The sequence below is a fragment of the Corythoichthys intestinalis genome, chromosome 10 (assembly GCF_030265065.1).
Source record: "Corythoichthys intestinalis isolate RoL2023-P3 chromosome 10, ASM3026506v1, whole genome shotgun sequence".
Taxonomy (NCBI): Eukaryota; Metazoa; Chordata; class Actinopteri; order Syngnathiformes; family Syngnathidae; genus Corythoichthys; species Corythoichthys intestinalis.
Window position 1 is genome coordinate 22,490,240 of NC_080404.1, and position 24,185 is coordinate 22,514,424.

Here is a 24,185-nt window from a genome sequence, read left to right on the forward strand (position 1 = left end):
ACATCGGTTTTGAAATGGCCCACTTTTATGCGACTTGCCCTGTTCAGGCCGTCAAGTTAATGCCTCACTTGAGTTGGGAAAAACACGAAAAAATCTGATTTGTGCATTAAGAACTGCGGTATGAACCTAGCCTTAGTCCCCAGCATCAATATTTCTGCTTAGATAGTGCATAGTTCATCTCTGTGTTTGCACACCTGGAAGATCTTTGCCTCATTTTGCCCTCCTTTTTTCACATTATGGCCGCAAAGAAGAAATGAAGCTTTACATCATAAAAAGAGTGGAGAAATGAGGGCGTCATCGGTAAAGATATGCTACGCTCAGACCAAACTTAAACCCTCACACAAAAACGCCTTACATTTGGTGTTCATACAGACCTTAAGCCGCCAACAGTCAAATGTCCGCAAAACCAAACAACTTCCGGTTCACTTAACTTAAAAACAAGGACAGCATATTTATCAAATCGAATTCATGAATGCTTCAGGTTGTAATGGTGATGTTTTGAATGTTGTGTTTAACTGTACATGCTTTAGTAAGTGCATATGCTATTGCATCAGAAGGGATGGTTATAACTAGTTACTAACAACTAATTAATAATCTTCATCACAATATATCAAATAAATTAAAACGTGTTTAAACAAGGAAAAAAAAACACTTGCATTTGCAAAACAAAACAATAACATAGGAGGTTAGTCATTAACAAGCAGATCAGATTCTCATTCAACATCTGATTACCTTCTTCATGCTGGCACCAGCATAACTTTTGGCCTCCTCCTTAAACTGCGGAAGTCTGTGAGACAAGGAAAAGAGAACAGATTTGTTTCATAAGAAACATGATTTGGGGGAAAGAAACAAATTAATTAAATTTAAGGCCTTTTTACGCAAGTGCAAGCAGTTTGCAATTGGCAAAGTTTTCTGATGTCAAAAAAACGTGGCCAATGGCGGAGTTGCTAGCAGAGGGATATCATGGTGTTTTGGCGGCCACATACTGATGTACTGTATATCTCAGTGCTTTATGGGGAATTGTAGATTGAACCCTCTACGTTCTAACCAAAACTAGTCGAGCCCTTTTCATGGCTGCTATAATCAACAATGAAAATTAAATGCATTTATGCCAGTGTTGTTTTTGTTAATAATGACTATAACGATCATCGTCATGCTCATCATGATGACGTAACGATGATGAGCTAAAATGTGTCTTAGATGACTATAACATTACCAGACGATTGCCAGTTTTCATCTGATGAGGCAGGAGGGAAATGCTAATTTCTGCCAGATGTTAATAACAAGTGATATTTGCTTATTGTACGTGTAGTTAGTCAACCTGCATCCTCACCGTGTTTGGTCATGTCACTCACTCATGTGACATGACACGCCCTCACCACTGACTGGTGAAGAGCAACAGCAGCAGCGCGGCTTGGTTATCGGAAACGGCGTAAAGCGATATGGTCATATTTTAAACATAATCAGACAGAAAGCAGACCACTATTGGAGACCACAGACAACAAACTTGGTGGCAACAATAGCCTACTATAAACTGGTGGCACCTGAAAGTTTGCCACGCTGATATTATTCAAAGGTACATTATTCATTTTAAAATACCATAGACATACCATTTCTTTCAGCAAATACTCTTATAATTATAATTTTTTTTCTCCACATTTTTGGTATGAATGGAGTGCGGAGTTCAGGGTAATATTTTAGCTTGCTTATGCTGCTAACTTCAGCATGTCGTTTCTGGAAGAACTTTTGAGCATGTTTTTATCAAGCAGCACGTGCTTTAACCCATATGCTGTTACACATGTACTCATCTGTCAATGTTCATTCGAAATTGTTGGAATGGAAACCTTTTATTAAAAGCTTTGAATTCCCACAAAAACATTTTGAGTATCCATTGACATAAACTAAATGAAGACCAACATATTCTGAAATGACTAAAATATGACTAAGAAAGAATGGATAAAAATTTAAAGGGCTACCAAAAACAACACTGAGTCATGCTCAGGACTAGAGTACTCCGTTGGTTGTTTACTTCCTGAAATGTGGCCAGGTCAGCACTTCCAATTGTCTTGCCATTGTATTTTGCGTCGCGGCGGGATCCTTTGGCACTGGGCTGCCATTAATGTGAAAAGGCCTTTGGAGCCTTGGTCTAAGGTCTACATGTACATAAAGAGGTGCAAATCATTTTGTGTTTTCTCTCAAGTTAGTAATGCTGAAAATCATCAGCACTACTAACGGTGCCAAACGCAGTTTAAAATACAACTTTTTACACTTGTTTCCAAAAGCCTGTGCGATATGTTAAGAGTAATTATGCAAGTTAGCAACCACATTTGGGATCTCAGAAAAACAGATCCTAAGTGAATAAATGAAGGTTCACATTAAGTGATTCACACTAAAAAAGTAAATTAGTACTAAGAAAACTAAGGGTATGACTCAGATAAAGAACAGATACAAGAAATGTGCGTATACTAGAGTTGTCCCGGCTTGTCGACGTTGTCGACGTCATCAATGGCGTAAATGCGTCGACAGGCAAAACATACCGTCGACGGGTAATAACGGGTTAAAAAAAAATTTACATGCGGATTAAGTTTAGAATGGCGGACGTTCTCGATGCAAGCGGTGAAAGCGGCATAAAACCAAAAAAGCAGACCAGAATAGCCAGAGCCTGGAATTATTTCAAGGAAAATATGGAGGGTGCCACTGTGTGTACTCTTTGCTAAGCTGAGTTTGCATACCACGGTAGCACGTCGGCTATGAACGAACACTTGAAGCGCCGTCACCCAGGTGTAATTTTGTAAGACAGCAAGAAACAACAAGCTAGCGGATTGTAAGACCACACAACTTTGTAACATTTTTTTTTTAATTGAAGTTGCCTTTATGTGTGTCATATCAACGTGCATCATTTAAGTTTTTTCCCCATGTACTTCACGTTTTTAATCTACTCTGCTGCTGCTGCTCCCAAAAGCTGTAGATCTCGACATCTCAGTGCACAGCATACAGATTGTATTTATTAGGATCATGGAAGCTCCCACTTGGGGAAAAAAATATATATATATATACTGTACATATCCTGTACATACATAATAAAAATATACATGGAAACACAGCACTGGCCTGCTTACTATAATCCATGACTGCACTAATGTTAATTACTTTATATTATAAAGTATTATTGTGTATATACTAGGGATGTCCCGATCCTGGTTTTTGCAGTTCCGATCCGATACCGATACTGGCCGATACCGATACAGACCTATCTGAGCATGTGTTAAAGTTTAAAGTTATTTAGCCTCCTTACTTAGTTGTCAGACTCATGTTGAAAAAGGTTTTAGTACTCTTGAAAACAACTAGCCAGCTGAATTAGGTGAGTCTGAATAACACACAACGGTTGGTAACAAGAAACTGACCTGTTTATTCAGTGACAAACACAAAACACTATAAATAACAAACAGAAATGGCATAGTCAGTCAGTAAACGTGCAAATAATATTGTAAAATGTCTTAAAAAAGCAAAACACACCAACAACCTCAGTGGAAAATCCCACAAATCCCCCAAACTATTAGATGCTTTTAATGTTTCGTGCATTAGTTACAAAAATTGTATAAAAAGCCTCTCAGGTTTAAATAAACGACTATTTCAGGATCAAGTTAACATTTTAAAACAGTAAATAAAATACTCAAGTCCCCATTCTGTATCAGCAGCTTTAAACTACATTCAATTCATTTAATTTTGCGAATCAACTGTTAAAGTTGTTAAAATTGCTCCCGTTATTCCATAATTTCCCTTCTGTCTACTTTCGACATGTGAAAGTTTTAAAATTGTTTTGAAGATCGATTCAAGTCAAGATTTTGCCGATTTAGGAGTATTTTTGATAAAAGTTAATTAGGTTCGCTTGGAAGGTTCACAGCAGTCTACTAGGGAAGTCTTCTGCTTTAAGATGGCGGCTGTTTACCAACGCATCTGGTTTTCAATACTCCAATGTTGCTAACGCAGTCGAGTCTGTCGTGTAGCATCTAGTTCTATATACATATGATATCTATTATCTCCAGTAAAACGACGTTGACGTAGTTTGTAGCGGCTGTCAGCAGCAGTCAGGTATTCTTGTGTTTTTTATCCAATGGCATGAGTTGAGCTAAAGCCGTGAGTTGAGCATTGGCATTACCGACAAGCATTATGTTTACTTTCGGGACGCAATGCGGTCAGTTTCTCATTGCGTCCCGAAGACCGCGCTGTGTATTAGTTCCGTTTTACTTGACATATTTCAATAATCGGAATTTGGATGTTTGTAAACCGTTCTTGAATCTTCCACGGCCGAATCGCTCAAGGATGTAATGACGGCTGGGCATGTTGTACCGTGGTTCTAAGTGTTGGATGGTGCGTCTTTACTCACGTGAGATAATGGCTCGTCATCCAGAATGAATTCTTCGGCAATGACTCTTGTTATTCCCTGGGCTTTGGGACTGTCGAGTGCCAGTTTGTCACGCATAGCAAAGGTTTCTGCCAGTGTTAGTTGCGTAGGACCTTTCTTTTTGTCTTCGGTTTTCTTAACATACTCCTCATATTGTTTGTGGTGGTATTTTGCTAAATGCTTGATTAGGTTGGTTGTATTAAAACTTCTTACAGCTTTACCACTACGCTTGACTTTATTGTGGCATATGTTGCACTCTGCCTCTTCGTCTTTGTCGTCCTTTAAGGTGAAATGATCCCACACAGCCGACATTTTTACCGATAAAGTCTCTCGGTCAATTGGGCGACGGTAATGTAAATGTAGTGTGTTGAAGGTGTGCCGTAAAACGCGAACCAGATTTTAGGGAAACCGAAGCAAAAACTGGAATGGATTATGTAAATCGGTGCGCTGGAAAACCCGGACCGGATTTTAAAAAAAAAAACTGGATTGGAAGTCTGGATCGGAATTTTTGTTCCGATCTGATACCGATGCACATTTTTTTGCCCATATCGGTGTCCGATCCGATCCAAATATCGGATCGGGACATCTCTAGTATATACATATAGTAGTATACTGGACTGTCTCAGAAAATTAGAATACACAATATTCTAATTTTTTGAGACAGTCCTGTGTATATATACAGGACTGTCTCAGGAAATTAGAATACACAATATTCTAATTTCCCGAATATAAGGCGCACCCGTGTATAATGCGCACCCCAAATTTACTTGTAAAATCTAGGGAAAATTATTGTACCCGTTTATAACGCGCACCCTAATTTTAGAAGAAAACAGAGCTTGTGTACAGATACAGAGATGTCATTTTACTGACTGGTGAAACACAGCACAAGCATTGCACATTGGTAGTTCATTAGAATACACAATATTCTAATTTCCTGACTGTCGCAGATTAATTCAAATCAAATCAAATTAATATAAGTTAATAAAGAATTTAGTTGTTCCAAAATGTATTTTGTGAATTAATAAGCCTCAACAAAAATTTCATAATTAAATTAGTAAAAAAAGTAAAAAATAAATAAATAAATAAAAATTACGGTATTAGATTAGTCGACTAATTGTAAAAATAGTCGGCTGACTAATCGGGAGGAAATTAGTTGTTTGGGACAGCCCTAGTGTATACCCTTTCTTAGAACGATTAATTTTGTAGGAATTTAAAATGTGGTCTACGCTACTCAAAGGCTATTACCCTGGTGGGAATCTCTGTCTAAATAATGTTATCAAAGTGTTTGTGGGTGCGTTCCTAGTATTTTGTGGACTTTTAGGCTTTACTGGAAAATGAGATGTCACCAGCAATCACGCAAACACAAAAAGGAGAAACGACCCCTCCTGAGATTAACTGTGATAATAAGAGTGTTGTCTCACAAGCATCATTATTGGATGAGCTGTGGGCCCAACAGATTACCATGCTAATACTTTTATAATCCAAGCGACCTGTGAAATAGATGAACGAGACTGCTCATTGTGGGCTCCTGATTCACATCTCTATTTATTATGCACCATCTGTGGACTGGAGGTTGTTGTTGGATTGCGTAGAGATCAAGGTAAAGTGGATTTTTTTCTCCAAATTTGGTGAATCCAAGATGCATGGACAACCCAAATTCAAGTGGCATTTTTTTTTTTTTTAAAGATAAACATCAAAGTCAAAATGGAAGACGTCATTGGAAAACTGATACCGTTCACAGATTTAATACCTTCATTGTCTGCCCAAAATATGGGACAACAATTTTAGGGCAATTTATAAAGAGGTATCCAAAAACATTTTAGCAATATGCCAAATGGCAACAAGTGTGATGATAAACAACACTGGATGGAAATGTCTGCCCAAAAACAGCCCTGCATCAAATATTATTGTTGAATAAAAAAATCATCCTTATAGGGAAATAGCATTAAATATTGTCTTGTCATAGCGATTTAAAAGGTTTTAATGAGGATCAATAGCAGCTGGCATTATTTGTGGGGCTTTTTTGCTAAAGCAGAGATTAGCTCCATCAGCATGCAGATCACTCAGTGAAGAGCTCAACTGGATTACTGAAACTGAATATGACACACACCCTTATGTACCGGATCAGACTGAATATGACACACACCTCTATGTACTGTCATTTACCGGTTACTTTAATTCTTTCATTATTTTTATTGGTCTAAAAATATAGGTATCGGATCGGTATCGGCAAAACATATAATGCAAGGAAATAGGATCGAAAGTTAAAAAAAAAAATCAGCATTGGGACATCCCTAATTCAGACACATCTCCAAGGTGGGATAGAAGCAGTGGTAGGTTCTCCCAATTTATTGAATTACATTAAATCTTAAATCATAAATTTTTATCTGTTTACACATATTTACCTGGAAAAAAGTAGCTGTACCATATCAACAAGGGCGTGTTCCGCTGATTTTCTGAGGAGCTCTGTGTGCACAGGAAAGCAAACTGTATAAAGAATTCAAGTAATACAAGCAAAATAAAGAATAATACAAGCTAGGCTGGGTGACTAACCACTTAGCCGCATCTCAAAGCAGATACGGAAGCAGGACTGCATTATCTCACAAACAGATTCATTGGTCAGGTGGGCTCCAACTGGCGTCAACAGCAGCGTCCTCAAGACCTGAAAGCGGATAATCTTGGTGTGGACTTTTTATAGTCAATTACATGCAGGTTTTATCTTGAATTTAATGAAAAAGCATTTCTTAAAATCATTTGTTACTGTATACAAAATTGAATCAATCAGTTCGCAAACACAAATCAAATACAAATCTGGAAGTAATTAACTACAACCCCTAGCAAAAAGTATGGAATTACCAGTCTCTGACGAGCACTCACTCAGATATTTTATCTTGTAGAACAAACTCAGATAAAAAGCTTGAAAAAATAATGAATTAGTTCAAAAGTGCAACTCTTTAGCATTCAGAAACACTAAAAGAAATGAAAAAAAAAAACATTGTGGTGGTCAGTAAATGTTAATTTTACAGAGCAAGTGCAGGGACATACCGTAATTTCCCGAATATAAGGCGCACCCGTGTATAATGCGCACCCCAAATTTACTTGTAAAATCTAGGGAAAATTATTGTACCCGTTTATAACGCGCACCCTAATTTTAGAAGAAAACAGAGCTTGTGTACAGATACAGAGATGTCATTTTACTGACTGGTGAAACACAGCACAAGCATTGCACATTGGTAGTTCAAAACATTACCGTAAACTGACAATATTTACGGTAATAATATGATTTGACAACTTCTCCAACTTACCAGAATCTAGGAGAAAACAAAACAGATGTGACTTTTCTTTTAAAGGCTGCTGTATAACTTGCTCGTTTCCTCATGATGAATAAATGTTTCTTCCATGGATTGATACGGTAAAATGAAAGTGAGAACGTAAGTCGGAAATCCGTGAGAGCTCATAGCTGTCAACACGACAGTAAAAAGAACTATTGTTATTTGGGTTTGAGTTTCCCGAGGGACCGATATAGTTGACGGACACAGGAAGTGTGTGTACTTACATTTGTAATGGTCCGAATTGCGGAGCTGCAATAAACGTCGACTCAAATGAGTTCAAGAAACTAAATTATGTGCTTTATGAAGAGTGAAAAAAGCAGAATTTAACACAGACGAAATCATTCGGCCGATTAGAGTGAAGTATTACAGAAACAAAACGGTGACGTCACGTACCGTAATGGTCGGCAACGGGTCGCCGCATACGTTTCTTCAACACAACGTGGCCGTGTCAATGAAAAAAAATCGGTTTATATATATATGTAATACATATATATTTCTGTCTCCATCCATGTACCCGTTTATAACGCGCACCATGAGTTTACAAGTTGATTTTGGGAAAAAGTGCGCGTTATATTCGGGAAATTATGGTATATGTGGAATCACTTCATTCTGAGGAAAAAATATGGAATCATGAGAAACAAACAAAGAAATAACAATCTAAACACATCTCTAGTACTTAGTAGGACCACCTCAGGCTTTTATGACAGTTTGCAGTCTCTGAGGCATGGACTTGATGAGTATTCTTCATCAATTTGGTGGCAACTTTCTTTGATTGCAGTTGCCAGATCATCCTTACAGGTCGGAGCCTTGCTGTGGACCATTTTTCAATTTCCACCACAGGTTACCAATAGGGTTGAGATCTGGGCTATTTGCAGGCAATGACATTGACTGGATGAGTCTTTCTCCACAGAATGCTTTAACAGTTTTAGCTCTGTGGCATGATGCATTGTCATCTTGGAAAATGACAAACATATTTTCAATTTAGGGGATAAGAAAGCTGTCTAAATTTTCAATGTAAACTTGTGCATTTATTATTAACCACAGCCATCTCCCCAGTGCCTTTGCCTGATATGCAGCCCCATATCATCAAGGACAGAGAATTTTGATGTCTTCTTCAGGCAGTCATCTTTGTAAATCTCACTGGAACATCACCAAACAAAAGTTCCAGCATCATCACCTTGTCCAATGCAGATTCTTGAATGACTCTTGACTCTTTCCTCAGAATGGAGTGATTCCATATATATATTTCCCCGCACTTGCTCTATAAAATTAACATTTACTGACGACCAAAATGTTTTTATTCATTTCTTTTAGTGTTTCTGAATGCTAAAGAGTTGCACTTTTAAAGGAATTCATTATTTTTTCAAGGTTTTTATCTGAGTTTGTTCAACATGATAAAGTGTCTGAGTGAGTGCTCGTCCAAGACTGGTGATTCCATACTTTTTGTTAGAGGTTGTAACTAAATATATAATATACACGGCTGGAGCACCAAAGACACTAAAGACAACAAAACTATTGTATTTGTAAAACTATATGGAGTTAGCATTCACGCAACACTAAAAGAATATTTAGCACTTAAGTGATACCTGTAGAATTTTCATTAGGACTACTTCATCACTGGCAGGGTCTGTTCCAACGAATCTAGCATGTGTTACAGCATCTGCCATGTTCTCGATGGCCTCAGCTGCACCTTCATGGTTAGCATCTGCAAATGAAAAAACAATGTTTTCAATATATCAAAAAACTGAGCTTATGTTGCGTTCTGAAATAAATACTGTCATTTTGCAAGTACATATTTGCCTTATTAAGGTTTGGTATACAGTATTAGAACTTATATACTGTATTTTGACAGCTGGTCTGATTTTAACTATAGCCCTATCGCATAGGTTGATCAATGGGACTAATTTGTACAACGAGGGTTTGCAATGATATCTTACCTATTAGGCCATATGACAAGAACTTGTTGACCGAGGTAAGGGCAAGGCCTGTGATTGGTCCAGTGGTATCCTCCGAGCGCACTACCTCGAGGAATGGTCTTAGGAACACATTGGGTTCAACAGTTGATAGTTCTGTAAATAAGGAAGCATGACATAGATTTGTAAATAAAAGCAACAGGGCTAAGAAAAACAAAAAGATCACGCAAACATTTTTTTTGTTGTTGTAATTTTAAGGAAATAAATAAGGAGCCTAGAATAGAATAGAATAGAATAGAATAGAATAGAATAGAATAGAATAGAATAGAATAGAATAGAATAGAATAGGTCTTCTGAACATCCCCGTTAGAGCAAATCAATTAAGCCTCTTCAACTCTTTCCGTTCTGTTAAAGATTTGATCAATTTTATGTTGCATTGCCCTTTTTTATCGCATCAATTCAACAAGCTAGAGCTTGTTCTTTTTTTCCTTTGCTGTTCCAGAAAACGTGCATTTTAACCAATCAGAGCTAACTATCTCTGCTGATCACATGTCAGTATGTCAGCCAAATGAACGGACAACGAAGGCAGCTTGCTTTGCTGAACACATCGACACGACTCATCAGACTCAAAAATAAATACATGTCGGTGGAAACGGATGATGGATGATGCACAAGCACCTTATTATGCTTGTTGTTAACACTTTTGTATGTAAATCTGACGTTGGTAGATTGTTTTTTTTTTTTCTTGGAGAGAGAGCGTGTGTGGCAGCCTGACAGGTTTTGTATTTTTTTAACATAGGATTTTGACAGTTGCCGTCATATTTTCGGGGTTAAAGCACCGTTCCGGCCCCAAATCTTATACCTGAACGGTGTTCCGGACCGTTCCGGCCCACTTTCAACCCTGGCAATATGTGGTTTGTGATTTAACTGCAATCACTCTTTTAAATTAAATCAAACCTGCCTACTCATGCTTCCCATATGCCCACTCTACAAAGGTGAGGTGACGAGGCAGTTCAGCAAATCTGCTTTAATCAAGATTAAGAAGGCTTCAATTTATTTTAAAAGAAATCTATGAAAACTTAGGAAGCAGGATTTAGTTTCGTTCTGTTGGTGTTGGCTATGGCCTACAGTAGTCGTGTTCCATCCTTTCAGGTGCAAAAAAAAAAAAAAAACATTGAAAAACCTAACTCTCCATCCACCTCTATGCACGAATGTTAAGTTCAGCATTTTATTTATTCTTTTAATGTATTATAGTCTTTCTTTTTATACAAAGTAAATTTCGGCTTTAAAAGTTAAATCAGATTTGAGCGATAAACCGAGTTACGTCTCCAGCGTAGGGAAGGAACTCGTTTGTTACTCGAGGACTCCCTGTATTTTATGCACACTTTATACCTACTTCTATGCAAAAATAGATCAAACACAATTACAGCACACAACACCGCATTATCAAAGAATGACCTTTTATGCTAGCAACTTTTACTGGGTATTCAATTTATTAACCCATCTTCGAGAATCTCACAGTTACATTCCAAGAGCAAGTGGGATCATTAGGGTGGGGGTTGGGGGGCAAAAAAAAAATGGATAAAAACAACAACAGGCAAAGTGAGTGGAGTCACGCATGCCACTGTGAAACATTGAGTACATGCCCCAGAAATATTGTGTAGATCATGGCTCCACTCCAGGCATAGAAAAACAACTTGGGCATCAAAAGAGCTGGAGTGAGAGCCCAACTAATTTCTAAAACTGCACATATGACCACCATGAATAAGAGTCTGATATCCAATAGCCCTACGGCTTTGTTTAGAAATAAAATATGGAATCATTTGGAAACTCAAAGAGACTTTATCTGCCGCCAAGGTCACTTTGAGGCTTCCTTACATTGAAAGGCAAACCTATTACTTTCTGCCCTGTTCAATATTTTTTCACCTGGTGTTTTATTTCAGGTTAAATCTGAGAGCTTTAAGCAGTTTTAGTTTTAGGGGGAGTGCGTCAACGAGTGGTAAATTTAGAACCTAGTAAAAAAAATAAATACAAAAGTGAAGTTAGCTTTAAGATTTTTTATATGATGCAACAAGACTGATGTACATTTCTTTAGTAATTATTACCTTAGTAGTATCCATTTCCAAAGGTACATCAGCAAAAATGATGTTATATTAAAAATCAAATTATATTAGGAGTACGAATGTGCCCATTAGATTAAAAAAAAAAAAAAAAAAAAAAAAAAAAAGGGTTTTAGGTGTCCCATGTTGTTTAACTGTGGGGGGACAAAAATGTTGTATTGTTGGAAGCTGGGTGCCCAAATCATTCTGTCAATAGATCCTGATGACAACTTCTTCAGAGGTGATCACCCAATAAATGCTATATCTTTTTTTCCCGAAAGACCAGATTGGAAAACTAAATTGTGCTGTATTGATCTGGATCGCCATCATTGCACACAGTGTGCTTACTAAAGCCATGTGTCAATGGCTATCACCCATCTTAAATAAAGCTTTAATATAGACTCAGTATTTCTATGTGTCTTTGGTCATGGTGAAACTACCACCCAAAAGCCAGATGACCTCTACTTGGAATTGACATTAAAAAAACAACAACAAAATAAGCAATGAGAGCAACGCAGGCGTCAATGTGTGTTACTGTAATATGAACGTGCTCCTTTATGACTATGCGCAAGCCGAACATGAGATGAATTTGTTATAAAAAGTTGTAAAATCTTTGTTGTGTACAGATTCTGATTGACCACCTAATCCTTTTAGCTTTCACCATGCTCGAGCCCAATCTTTCTGCTTTGAGTATCCAGCCATGTGTGGATTACCACTCCAAATGACCCCAACAAAAAGAAAGGGGCGGGGGTGAACCTCTACCCCCAGGAGAGCACCTCGGGATGAAGCTGGCTTACTACAGAAACAGAAGCTCTCTTTAACACATGCACATCTATTGGCACTAGAGCAGAAAAGGCTTAGAATAAAGGGTGAAAACACGGGAGATGAAACTGAGCTAAAGGCACACAATGTTGTCCAGACAATGATGAAAAAAAATTCAACATCAGAAATGAAATACAAACAAGAGAGCCAACGGACAAAATCTTCTGACTATAAAACACAATTATTTCCATCTGGAGCCTCAAGAGATTATTGTAGGGCTATCTAAGCAGAGTCAAAAGTTATACAAACAGGGCAGTCTTAGGCAGAAGTACAATATTGAAGAGCGGCACAAGTACATCAAAAGCAGAGTAGGATTACGTTGCAACTCTCCTAGATGTGAAAATGACTAATACCTTTATCTCAAAAGTTAAATTTAGGGTGTGTTTAGATTTCAGTGTTTATTTATCTAGGCTAGATTCTGTGTCAATACTGTTTCAACTATTTTATACTTAAATATCAATGTTCTTCATTTAATATTTGAAGACCTGTATTATTTTTTACTAGGATGTCGTCAAAAGAAACATAAAAAATGTTTTGTACACTTCACACGGCCAAAAATGTTTTGTACACTTCACACGGCCAAGAAGTCATTTTTAGAAGATCGAAATCGGGTTATACTGTATATAAATGTTATAAAGCAACAAAATAATAAAGGTGGACAAGGATAATAATAATAATAATAATAATACATTTTATTTCAAAGCGCCTTTCACTACACTCAAGCACACTTTACAACTGAATATAAAGGAGATAAAAATAAACAAAAACAGATTAGAAGCAAAGAAATCATACCACAAAACAATAAATTGGATATGATAATTACAACTTATAAATAAAAATAACGTCAACAGATTTTTAAGACCTTTCAAAATTGTATTTAAGACTTTTTGTGAGACTTTGGGAGAATTGTAATTATTGGATTTTAGAATTTTTTTTAAAGACTTTTCAAGACCCCACAGATAACCCAGTATATGTCGATATTGTCAAAAGGAACAAACAAAAAAAAGTATCTTTTGCAATAAATTATTTTTTAAAAATCATGAATTGCTGAGGTGTCGGATTGGTACTCTGTATCGGCAGATCCTAAAAATCAACTGATTCAGACTCAGGTGCAAAATATTTTTTCGAGACAACTATAAACAAACATTCTTCAAAATATACAAAGACATACCTATTCTGTATATCAGGACGAAAATATATTTGCATGAAAAAATGAGTCAATACAGTATATAAAGCAAGCATACAATCCAAAACTAGCAGAAAATAAACCAACCATACAACAATACAATGGGTATCCGCCTCAGTTATAGGTATAGTTATATGTTCACATATACTGTATTTGTGCATGATTCTTATTCGTTTCACCTGCTGCACTCCTTCAATTCTCCTCTAATGTCATTCCCATGGGGTAGGAGGTTCCAGAAACCACACACTGTAAACGCAGACAACACTGTCTTCTCATCAAACACACTATGAAAACACTGATATAATAATAAGAATAAAGGAGAAAATGTCACTATATTGGTAACATTGCAGCCACAATACACATCTTCCTCACTTGCACAGTCTATATTTGCACATCAAAAACACCACTTTTGAATTAAGACCAAACCAATATTCATTATGTCACATATACAAACAACATATTTAATGTTCAAATGGTCATTATTATTTCTTGTTATTATGTTTACTAAACACAAACACCATTGTCATTATGACAATCCTATTTTCAGTTGTTGTTGTTTTGTTTGTTTGTTTTGTTTTAATAGTAATTTGATTCAAAATAGCACCATAGCTTGCATGTTTCATTCTTAGGAGACATACTGAGTGAATTGAAAGACAACTTTAACTAAGGATTTCCGATCACGTGATCGGAAATCGGGCTGATCGCGCCATTTTATAATTTTTTTTTTTTTTTAAATGTAAGGGCTAAAAAGTAACAAAATAATCCAGAAATACAATGGCATTGTCAAAAGGAAAGAAAATATATACGTTTGATATTCCACAACGCTCCCAGAAAAAGCATAAGTACTGTAGTTAAAAAAAAATAAAATAAAATAAAATAAATATGGCGGAAAACACAGACAAGGCTGAAAATGCAGTTTCTGCTCTTGCACCCCTTTTTAAAATAAACTGCTGTATTTTAAGCCAAAAGAACTGTTGTGTTTGATAGAACAATATGTCTATATGCTGCCATAGCAGTTTCATGGCGCATTAACCCCCCAAACTATTTTATTGTGTCCGTTTTACCCTGGAGACCCCCATTTACAAACCCTGTGCAACCGCTTTTGTTTCAACCCAGCCATAAACAGAAGCTACATAATGATATTTATTATTCAAAATGTCTTTCATTTTTAGCTTAGAATCATTAATTGATGTCTAATATTTAGTTAAAAAAAAATAGTGATAACACTTTAAAAAATTATTCGCATATTTTAAACTTTTAAACAAATGACGTCACAATGAAAAAAATGGTGTCTATTAGACAAAAATAAGTAACTGATATCTACCTCATAACTATCGCTTATCGTATTTTTTTTGTTACTGTCGCATTCTCCCCAATATTTTAGATGATAAATAATCGATCCAAACAAAGAAAAATTGAGGAAAAAAATGGGTAAAAAAGGGTAAATATATGAAAAAGAAAATCTCGACCACTCCTTGATGTCTGCGATTTCTGCATCGCGGCCCTTGTTATATTACAGTGTTTCACCCATGAAATCCCCCCAAAATCCGGCTATGGCCATTCACAGCCGTGTCTTGACACTCGGTGATACACGCTAAATTGAGTTTTTGGATTGAAACACGTTAAGTATGCGATAATATCTCGTTAAAATCACGGCGTCTTTAATTATGCTCGCTCATGCACTCACCTACATTTAGGGTTTCACTGTTTAAATTTTTTTTTTTTTTTAATGCCCTCCTTTTCAAAAATTTCTTCCCCCATAAAATTAAGATTTTAAGCTTTCCAATGATGTATCACACATGCACATAAGACAATTTTGAAATTTGGCCAAATTGGGGGTCTCAGTGCGGAACTTCAAGGCATCTGAGTTTTTTCCGCTATACATATATACACTACTAGTATATACAGTATATACTAGTATATTATATATATATATATATATATATATATATATATATATATATATATATATATATATATATATATATATATATATATATATAAAAAAAAATCGTTGTCTCGCCCACCCGGGCGGTATGGTCTCTCATCTCAAGCTCGGGTCCCCTACCAGAGGCCTGGGAGCTTGAGGGTTCTGAAGGGAGATGTCGGTCGTTGTTCCTGGAATCTGTTGGAGCCATGCACCCAGCTTGGGGGTTACTGCCCCTAGTGTCCCAATCACTACTGGCACCACTGTTGCCTTCACTCCCCACATTTTCTCTAACTCTTCCTTCAACCCTTGATATTTCTCCAGCTTTTCGTGTTCTTTTTTGCTGATGTTGCTATCGCTCGGGATTGCTACATCGATCACTACTGCTGTCTTCTGATGTTTATCCACCACCACTATGTCAGGCTGGTTGGCCATCACCAGTTTATCTGTCTGGATTTGGAAGTCCCACAGAATCTTGGCTCGGTTGTTCTCGACCATCTTTGGAGGTGTCGCTCACCTTGACTCCGGGGTCTTCAGTCCGTACTTGACACAGATGTTCCTGTACACTATGCCTGCTACCTGGTTATGTCGTTCCATGTATGCCTTGCCTGCCAGCATCTTACACCTTGCTGTGATGTGCTGGACTGTCTCAGTGGCCTCTTTGCCTAGCCTGCACCTGGGGTCCTGTCTGGTGTGATAGACCCCGGCCTCTATTGATCTTGTGTTTAGGGCCTGTTCTTGTGCTGCCATGATCAGTGCCTCCGTGCTGTCCTTCAGTCCGGCCTTTTCCAGCCACTGGTATGTTTTCCCCATGTCAGCTACCCCCTCAATTTGTTGGTGGTACACACCATGCAGGGGCTTGTCCTTCCATGATATCTCCTCAGGGTCCTCCTCCTTACTGAGCTTCTGTTGTGTATATATATACTGTACATACACACACACACACACACACACACACACACACACACACACACATATATATACATATATATATATATATATATATATATATATATACACATATACACATTTTTTTTTTTTACGTTATCGAATTGGGACTTGATATCCGCAGAATCTCAAAATCACGTACCCAGACACAAATATATGCGATCAGGACATCCCTATGTTAAACTTTACACGCTGGGCGAAGGCTTATTGGGGAAAGAAAGCACAATATGGGTACTCCCCAGGTTACGACGGACCCGACTTACACGATTTCGACTTTACGACGCCTGAGTCTCGTCATTTTTTTTTTTTTTTTTTGGGGGGGGGGGGTTGTTGACCTTTGTTTTGTGATGCATGCTTTTATTTTGGCGCAGGAAGCACACAACAGAAAGCGAGCGCATGTACAGACGTGCACAGAGGTGACAGCCTGCACGCACATTTGTTGCTTGTGAAGCATACAGAGGCAACGGCTGATGACCCCTTTTGTACTTCTTATTGTAAGTTTTCAATCGTGGTCGAATACTTGTTGCGTGTTTATGTGATTGTTTTTGATGGTGTGCGGACGCTAACTACATGCTAATCATTTGTTATTTCTGTATCAGCAGCTACTTGTAAACACAAATTTGAATTGCTGTTATTGAAGATGAGACTGATTTAATTTAATTTTATTTTAGTTCCATTCTGCAAGTGTTGATGTCATGAGCAGTTGAATAATGTCAGCAAAACACACGGATGTCTGACATCATCATTTCGGAGTTTAGCTCACTGTCTAGCTAGGACTTAGCTCCAACGTCTTGGCGAGTACAATGAACTACATGTACGTGTTTTTGGATTTTTTTTTTTTTTTTTTTTTTTAATTTAGAGGGTGTTTCAAAGTATTTAAAGGGGTTAATTCTGATTTTGCGAAAATCCAGTTGACATCGCCAGCGCAGGAACAGAACTAGTTCGTAAACCGGGGACTACCTGTACAGTGTTCCATCGGCAAAATGTTTTGAAGCTATACCTGTATGAAAATCTGACTGCAATGTAAACTACAATACAAAGCTCTATTATGTGCATCAAGCACGTATAGCAAACCCGTGTGCCATATGAGAAGACTGACAAGTTTTATTCCTCTTTGCAACCTCTAGTGAATTTCAAACAACAGAGGCTTACTTACAAGGGACATTTCAAACCACTGATGCCATGCTGGCTCCATGGAGGGGAAAAATTAAAGCCTATCAGGTTTAGCCCCACTGGAGGCACAGAGTTGCTCTTTTCTTAGTGGCCGGAGTTGTACTGGACTGGCTTAGCAGACCAAGGCGACAACTGTCATAAATTATTCCCTTGTGGGTCCACATGTCTGGCATGCTAGGATCAGCTGTAGAGTAACTTATAGGCAGCAAGACTTTATTTAAGAGCGCACAGGGACAGTTATGAATTAAACGTGCAATAAAGTTAGGCATCATTTTGTTTAACACATCTATGTTAAAGCTAGTCTCAACAATTATGAATAATGTTCTACAAAAATTAATTGATGCTTTAGCTTGAGGTAAGTTCTCACAATTATTAATGATGCACTGAAACATTTCTGCTGTTAAGTAAGAAAGCATTTTTTTATTTTTTTTTAACCATTGGATGACAAACGCAAACAAACGATGTTCGGCTCACCGTTTTTCTTAACCTTAAACATGTGCCAATCGTCCTATTGACCAGTGAGTTTGCCAGCAAGTCAACTGTTCCCCAAGGACAGGGGCATCGTGTATACTTCCTGGCCAACGATGTCATGTGCATGTGAAGCTCAGCATAAGTTAAGGTTTAATAAAAAAAATAAAAAGAAAAAATTAAAAATGACTTGAGGTTGCTGGACAGAATATATTGAAAATGCGGACATCTTTCCTCAGCTGACATCATAACAGCACTTGCCCTCTCCCTGTAGCAACCAGCTTCATCCTAGGCTGTCCCGTCTTTCAAGGTTTAAAAAAATTGATATAGTACAACACACTTTACATCTAGTGGAGCAGGAGCGCTGCAATCAAATCACTTTTTTTCCAACGTTAAATTTTTTACCTTGTTTAAGAAAAGAAACAAAGTATAATGTGACCTTATAAGGAGGCTATTCTAAAAACATACAGAGCATGTAAGTTTGAGCTTGCGAAACCAAAGACAGAGAGGCTATAAAAAGCATAGATCACTTCTGAAATTGATCTGAAATGAACTCTTGGAAGTTGGAACCATGAAGAGTCAATAAGCAGTTTGCTTGCAACACTGCATACAAAATGAAAGCCAATTTATAAAATTTGTTTTTCTGAACATGGTGCACTTAAAAAATGCTCTAAACCATTGTTGTTTTCGTCAACAATGACGATAACGAAAATATTTCGTCGAACAATTTTTTTGGAACTATACGAGCTTAAGACGTGGCTTGGGAAACGAACATATGACGGACGCCAGTTTTCATCTGGTGAGACGACAAGACGAAAATACGTCATCGTTTTCGCATATGTTCACAAAGCGTGACATTTTCATATTGTACGTGGCGTAAGTCAGCTTGCATCGTGGCAGTGCTTGGGTCATTTCACTCATGTGGGATATGCTGCGCCTCTCCCTCCCTCTCCTCACCGGAGTTTAGTCTGTGTTTCGAGCTAGGCTGCGCTTCATCTTGCTTGTTTGGAAACACATGGTAAGATTTGTTTTCTTATCTTATAGAGAATATGCAATGTTTCTTAGCTTATAAAGGTATGTGCTGAGTGATCATCACACTAAATGAAACTCGCAACGTTAGCATAGCATTCGCTTTAGCATTAGCATAAACTTTAAAGTGTCGAGACTCCTTTTAAACGCTCAGACAACGGAGGGTTGTAAATCGGGTCTTCCTTGACGGCGCAGGTCTGACGCGAAAGCATAACTCGGCCCTAAAACTAGACAAAATTTGCATGGGATTACGTCAACTAAAAGTAGAAAAAGACGAAGACATTTTGAAATGACTAAAATATGACTAAAACTAATAAAAATTATAATTAACAAAAATTAAATGGGCCGCCAAAACAACACTGCTCCAAACAATGTTTAGGTAACTCTACTTGGTTACTGTAATTTCCCGAATATAACGCGCACTTTTTTTCCCCCCAAAATCAACTTGTAAAATCATGGTGCGCATTATAAACGGGTACATGGATGGAGACAGAAATATATATATATATATATATATATATATATATATAGACACGGCCACGTTGTATTGAAGAAGCGTATGCGGCGACCCGTTGCCGACCATTACGGTACATGACGTCACCATTTTGTTTCGGTAATACTTCACTCTAATCGGCCGAATGATTTCGTCGGTGTTAAATTCTGCTTTTTTCACTCTTCATAAAGCACAGAATTTAGTTTCTTGAACGCATTTGAGTCAACGTTTATTGCAGCTCTGCAACTCGGACCACAACAAACGTAAACACACAGACTTCCTGTGTCCGTCAACTATATCTGTCCCTCGGGAAACTCAAACCCAAACAACAATAGTTCCTATTGTTACTGTCGTGTTGACAACGATGAGCTCTCACGGATTTCCAACTTACGTTCTCACTTTCATTTTACCGTATCAATCCATGGAAGAAACATTTATTCATCATGATGAAACGAGCAAGTTATACAGCAGCCTTTAAAAGAATAGTCACATCTGTTTTGTTTTCTCCTAGATTCTGGTGAGTTGGAGAATCATATTATTAATCATATTATTACCGTAAATATTATCAGTTTATGGTAATGTTTTGAACTACCAATGTGCTATGCTTGTGCTGTGTTTCACCAGTCAGTAAAATGACATTTCTGCATCTGTACACGAGCTCTGTTTTCTTGTATTCTTCTATTTATTGGTGCTAAAATTAGGGTGCGCGTTATGAATGGGTACAATAATTTTCCATAGATTTTACAAGTAAATTTGGGGTGCGCATTATACACGGGTGCGCCTTATATTCGGGAAATTACGGTAAAAGTCGGGGGGAACAACTCAGACAAAACTATAACTAATTTATCAGATTGTACAAAAAGGCTTATAGTTCAGAAACTTCCTGTTAATATTATGTGAGCCCTTTGAAAACATGAAGACAAAATTCTTTCCCATGAGGTTCGTTTCTGCAGTGTAATGTGTCTCCCTAACACCAAGCATGCAGTGCGCACGCAAGGCTGCGCCTATCCAATCTGACTGGCATCATGGCCATGGAATGCTGAAGTCCACATTTTTCCCATTCAGCAAGGAAAAGCGGCCTTTCAAAGCCAATCAGCTAGAAATGTTGCTTTGTTTTTATTTTTGACTGAACTTCCTGGAACCTATTATGGAGCTGTCAGGGATGTATATTTAGCTATGGCAACACAGGGCCTCCTCGTCCCCTTGCGCCACTGCTCATGTCACCTCTGATAAACAGAAAAACAATTGGCTATTGGTTTTGTCACCTTTAAAGAAAAATGTCCTGATCATGTGGGTAATGTGGGTGTGGCTGGCAGATACAAGCGAAATACAAATTCTTTGGAATCAAAAGTCAAAAGCTAATGGAACACTTTGAAATAGGGGCTAACAAAAAGCACGTTTTTGTCAGTGTTAATATGAGGCAATACGAAAATGCTATTTTTTGCAGATTAAAGTAGTACAAATTATACAACTCCCTAAATTCATCATGTGTCATTGGGGCATCGCAAATACATGCAATAAATTAATACTTAATGAGTGGTACCACTGGTTAAAATAAACATTTTAGAAAAATAGAATTTAAAAAAAAGTCTATGATAAAGAAAATTTCTCGCTTTGAAGTCTAAAATACATACTGTAAACTTTTTTAATTCAATTGCCTTACCAACTGCCTTAGGTCAGACATTTCCAAAGTCCGGCCCGGGGGCCAAATGCGGCCCCTGGTCAAATTTCATCCGGCCCCCAGCCTATGTCATGAAATCAATAACGTCTGGCCCAAACACAGACTTAATAAATTGGTCAGCAGTACTGCTACCAGCATATGAAGTAGCTTACACACTAAATGCTGCTCCTCATTTACCCACTAAAAGGCAGCAGCACTCTAAGCAACATTACCCCGTGTGACCCTTTACTTCCAATTTTCTAAAATGGCGACAATCAACAAAAAAAAAGTTGACTGCGACAGCCGACGCCTCAAGGTTAGGTGGAAATTGGACTATTTCTTCACTAAAATACGCAACAACTGTGTCTGCCTCATTTGCAAAGAGACAGTCGCTGTTTTTAAAGAGTTCACTGTACGGCAATATTACCGATCAAGACACGCTGACATGTACGACAAGATTACAGGGAAGAAATGCAGCGAGAAATTGAAGCAACTTGAAGCTAGTTTAATTTCACAGCAGTGGTATTTCGCAAGAGCTTGAGAGTCGAAAGACAACGCCACAAAAGCTAGTTGCGAGATTGCTGAAATTATTAATTAAAAATAATAATAAAGCAAATGTGACACACAGAATGGCTTGCTAAAATTTGCTTAAATATATTGTTCTACGTGAAGGACGTCAGCAAAGGTTGGCCCCCCACATTTTTATTACACCAAATCCGGCCCCCTTTGCAAAAAGTTTGGACACCCCTGCCTTAGGTTATTTGATTTAGTTGTGAGATGGAAGAATGGGAGACATCACCTATAGATGGCAGTGTTGCCCTCGCATTTAACGAGTTGACGAAGAACAGGAGTGCGACTTCTGGCTTCAGCTTGTTCACAAAATGCAGCCAACTGAAGCTAGCATCCTCTTTCTCAATGATGCTTACAAATTAAGCACAAGAACTTTACACCTTACGTGCGATGTGCACACTTTAATGGACGCACCAGCAGCGACGACAGGCTAGCTTCGCTTGCGACCAATGTTGCATCCCCGTTTGGATTTAACAAAGAGTAGTGAGGTAGCCAAACAGAGGTTGTGGTTTTGCTTATGTCATTCAGTTTCACTTCTTTCATTTTGGTTAGAAAGAAAAAAAAAAAAGTTCGGACCAAATAAAGAAAAAAAAAAAAAAACATTGTACTTGCAATTTATAATGATAGAACTAGAAACTGAGTAAAACGGCTGGAAACTGGCTTTGGTATTGGTTTATTGGATGGCACTGAACAAGTATCAAAAAATAATTGTTAAATCAATAATGACTAAAATAATGGCTTGCTGCAGTCCTACGTTGGACTAATAGTTAAGTAAATGTACTGTATCGGAGCGTCCCCATTCAATCGCGTTATCGGAAATCGGGCCCGATCGCATCATTTTCCCAGGATCAGAATCGGATGAAAAAGATCGGGTTTCTAAGATGTATTTAGTACTTTTAATTATTTTTTTAAGATATACAAAGTAACAAAACAATCAAAAGGTCGAAGGATAATGTCAAAATAAACAAACAAAAAAATGTTTTGCACAACACAGCAGAATCAGACGTTAACATAGCCTGTCAGTGAATGTTATGCTAGCTATTTTGGAAAGCTAACAGTAAGATAGCATTATGCCAAAGTTATAAATTCAGCAAAATGTAAATATTTTACATTGAATGTGCTTTTTTCCCCCTTCTTAGTACATTGCCGAGGTATCAGATCGGTACCAGGTATCGGCATATCCTCAAAATCAGGTGACATGAAGTTGAACTCGGGTGCAAAATATATGATTGGGTCAACCCCAGTACTGTACATTGTTTTGTAGACAGCTGATGCAAGTAGGTGTTTTTGGAAAACGAAAGCCTTCGTTCGTTTTAATGCTGTCTGACAGGGGAGCAAACTGTCTCACACTTTGAATCCTCCTGCCCAAGACCATATCTTTGTACAAGAGATGTGAAACCCAAAGCTGTGAATGATGGTTCGAGAGAAGGGAGTGAACGTGGGTGTACATATCAGCAGATCTACTTTGCATTCAACGTAATCAACACCTAGTTATCGCTGGAATTGAGCACGTCTTCTTGTCAGCTGCACTGGGCCATGCCTTGCTTATCTCACTCCACTGTCAGCAGATTGAAATGTGTTTTCAACCATTCTAATCTCACTCTGAGTTGTGGAAGTGTCGTCAGATTTAAAAACACTCCTTGTTGCACGCATCATATTTTTGCAGTCAATTGGCATGTTGTTATATTTGAGAGTATCTTTATTATGCATATTAGATTTTACTTCATTTTTCCCAATAACGCTCACTGCGGTTCTCTATTGGTTTCACCAATGAGACGTCGCAACAATAATCACATGACTCAATTATACCGATCAGACGTAACAATACAGTCACATGACTACATACAAGCTGCAGTCAGGTCTGATGATCACAGATTTTCAACCACGTGGCATCTTTAAAGCACCCCAAAAAAATTAACATGATTTGACAGAGCGCTGCCGTCAACAATACACAAAAGTGCTGATTTGAACCTCTCTTCCAGTTTTATTGGGGGGGCACTACCGGAGATGTGATCGTTTTGATTTCATAGTAGGAAATAAGTTATTTCCTCTAGAGTGCAGTCATCACCTTTGGACGGGTGGTATTTCATTTCTGTAGATTTTTGTAGTTTGAATTTGATCATTTTATGGCCGTGTAATAGGTTATAGGTACAGTATAAT

The 24,185-nt window shown here is 37.7% G+C and overlaps 1 protein-coding gene across 9 annotated transcripts in view; it reads right to left on the bottom strand.

The window, feature by feature from the left end:
* The window catches only part of gbf1 (golgi brefeldin A resistant guanine nucleotide exchange factor 1), a 104,919-nt gene that overhangs the window by 45,859 nt on the left and 34,875 nt on the right, over nt 1-24,185 (bottom strand). For all 9 annotated transcript variants that reach the window (XM_057847538.1, XM_057847533.1, XM_057847539.1 and 6 more), the window contains exons 4-8: nt 9,675-9,806; nt 9,324-9,442; nt 6,959-7,067; nt 6,811-6,871; nt 733-787 (exon numbers count right to left, since the gene is read on the bottom strand). In XM_057847538.1, the coding sequence (XP_057703521.1) occupies nt 733-787; nt 6,811-6,871; nt 6,959-7,067; nt 9,324-9,442; nt 9,675-9,806 (476 nt within the window). The remainder of the gene's footprint in view (nt 1-732; nt 788-6,810; nt 6,872-6,958; nt 7,068-9,323; nt 9,443-9,674; nt 9,807-24,185) is intronic.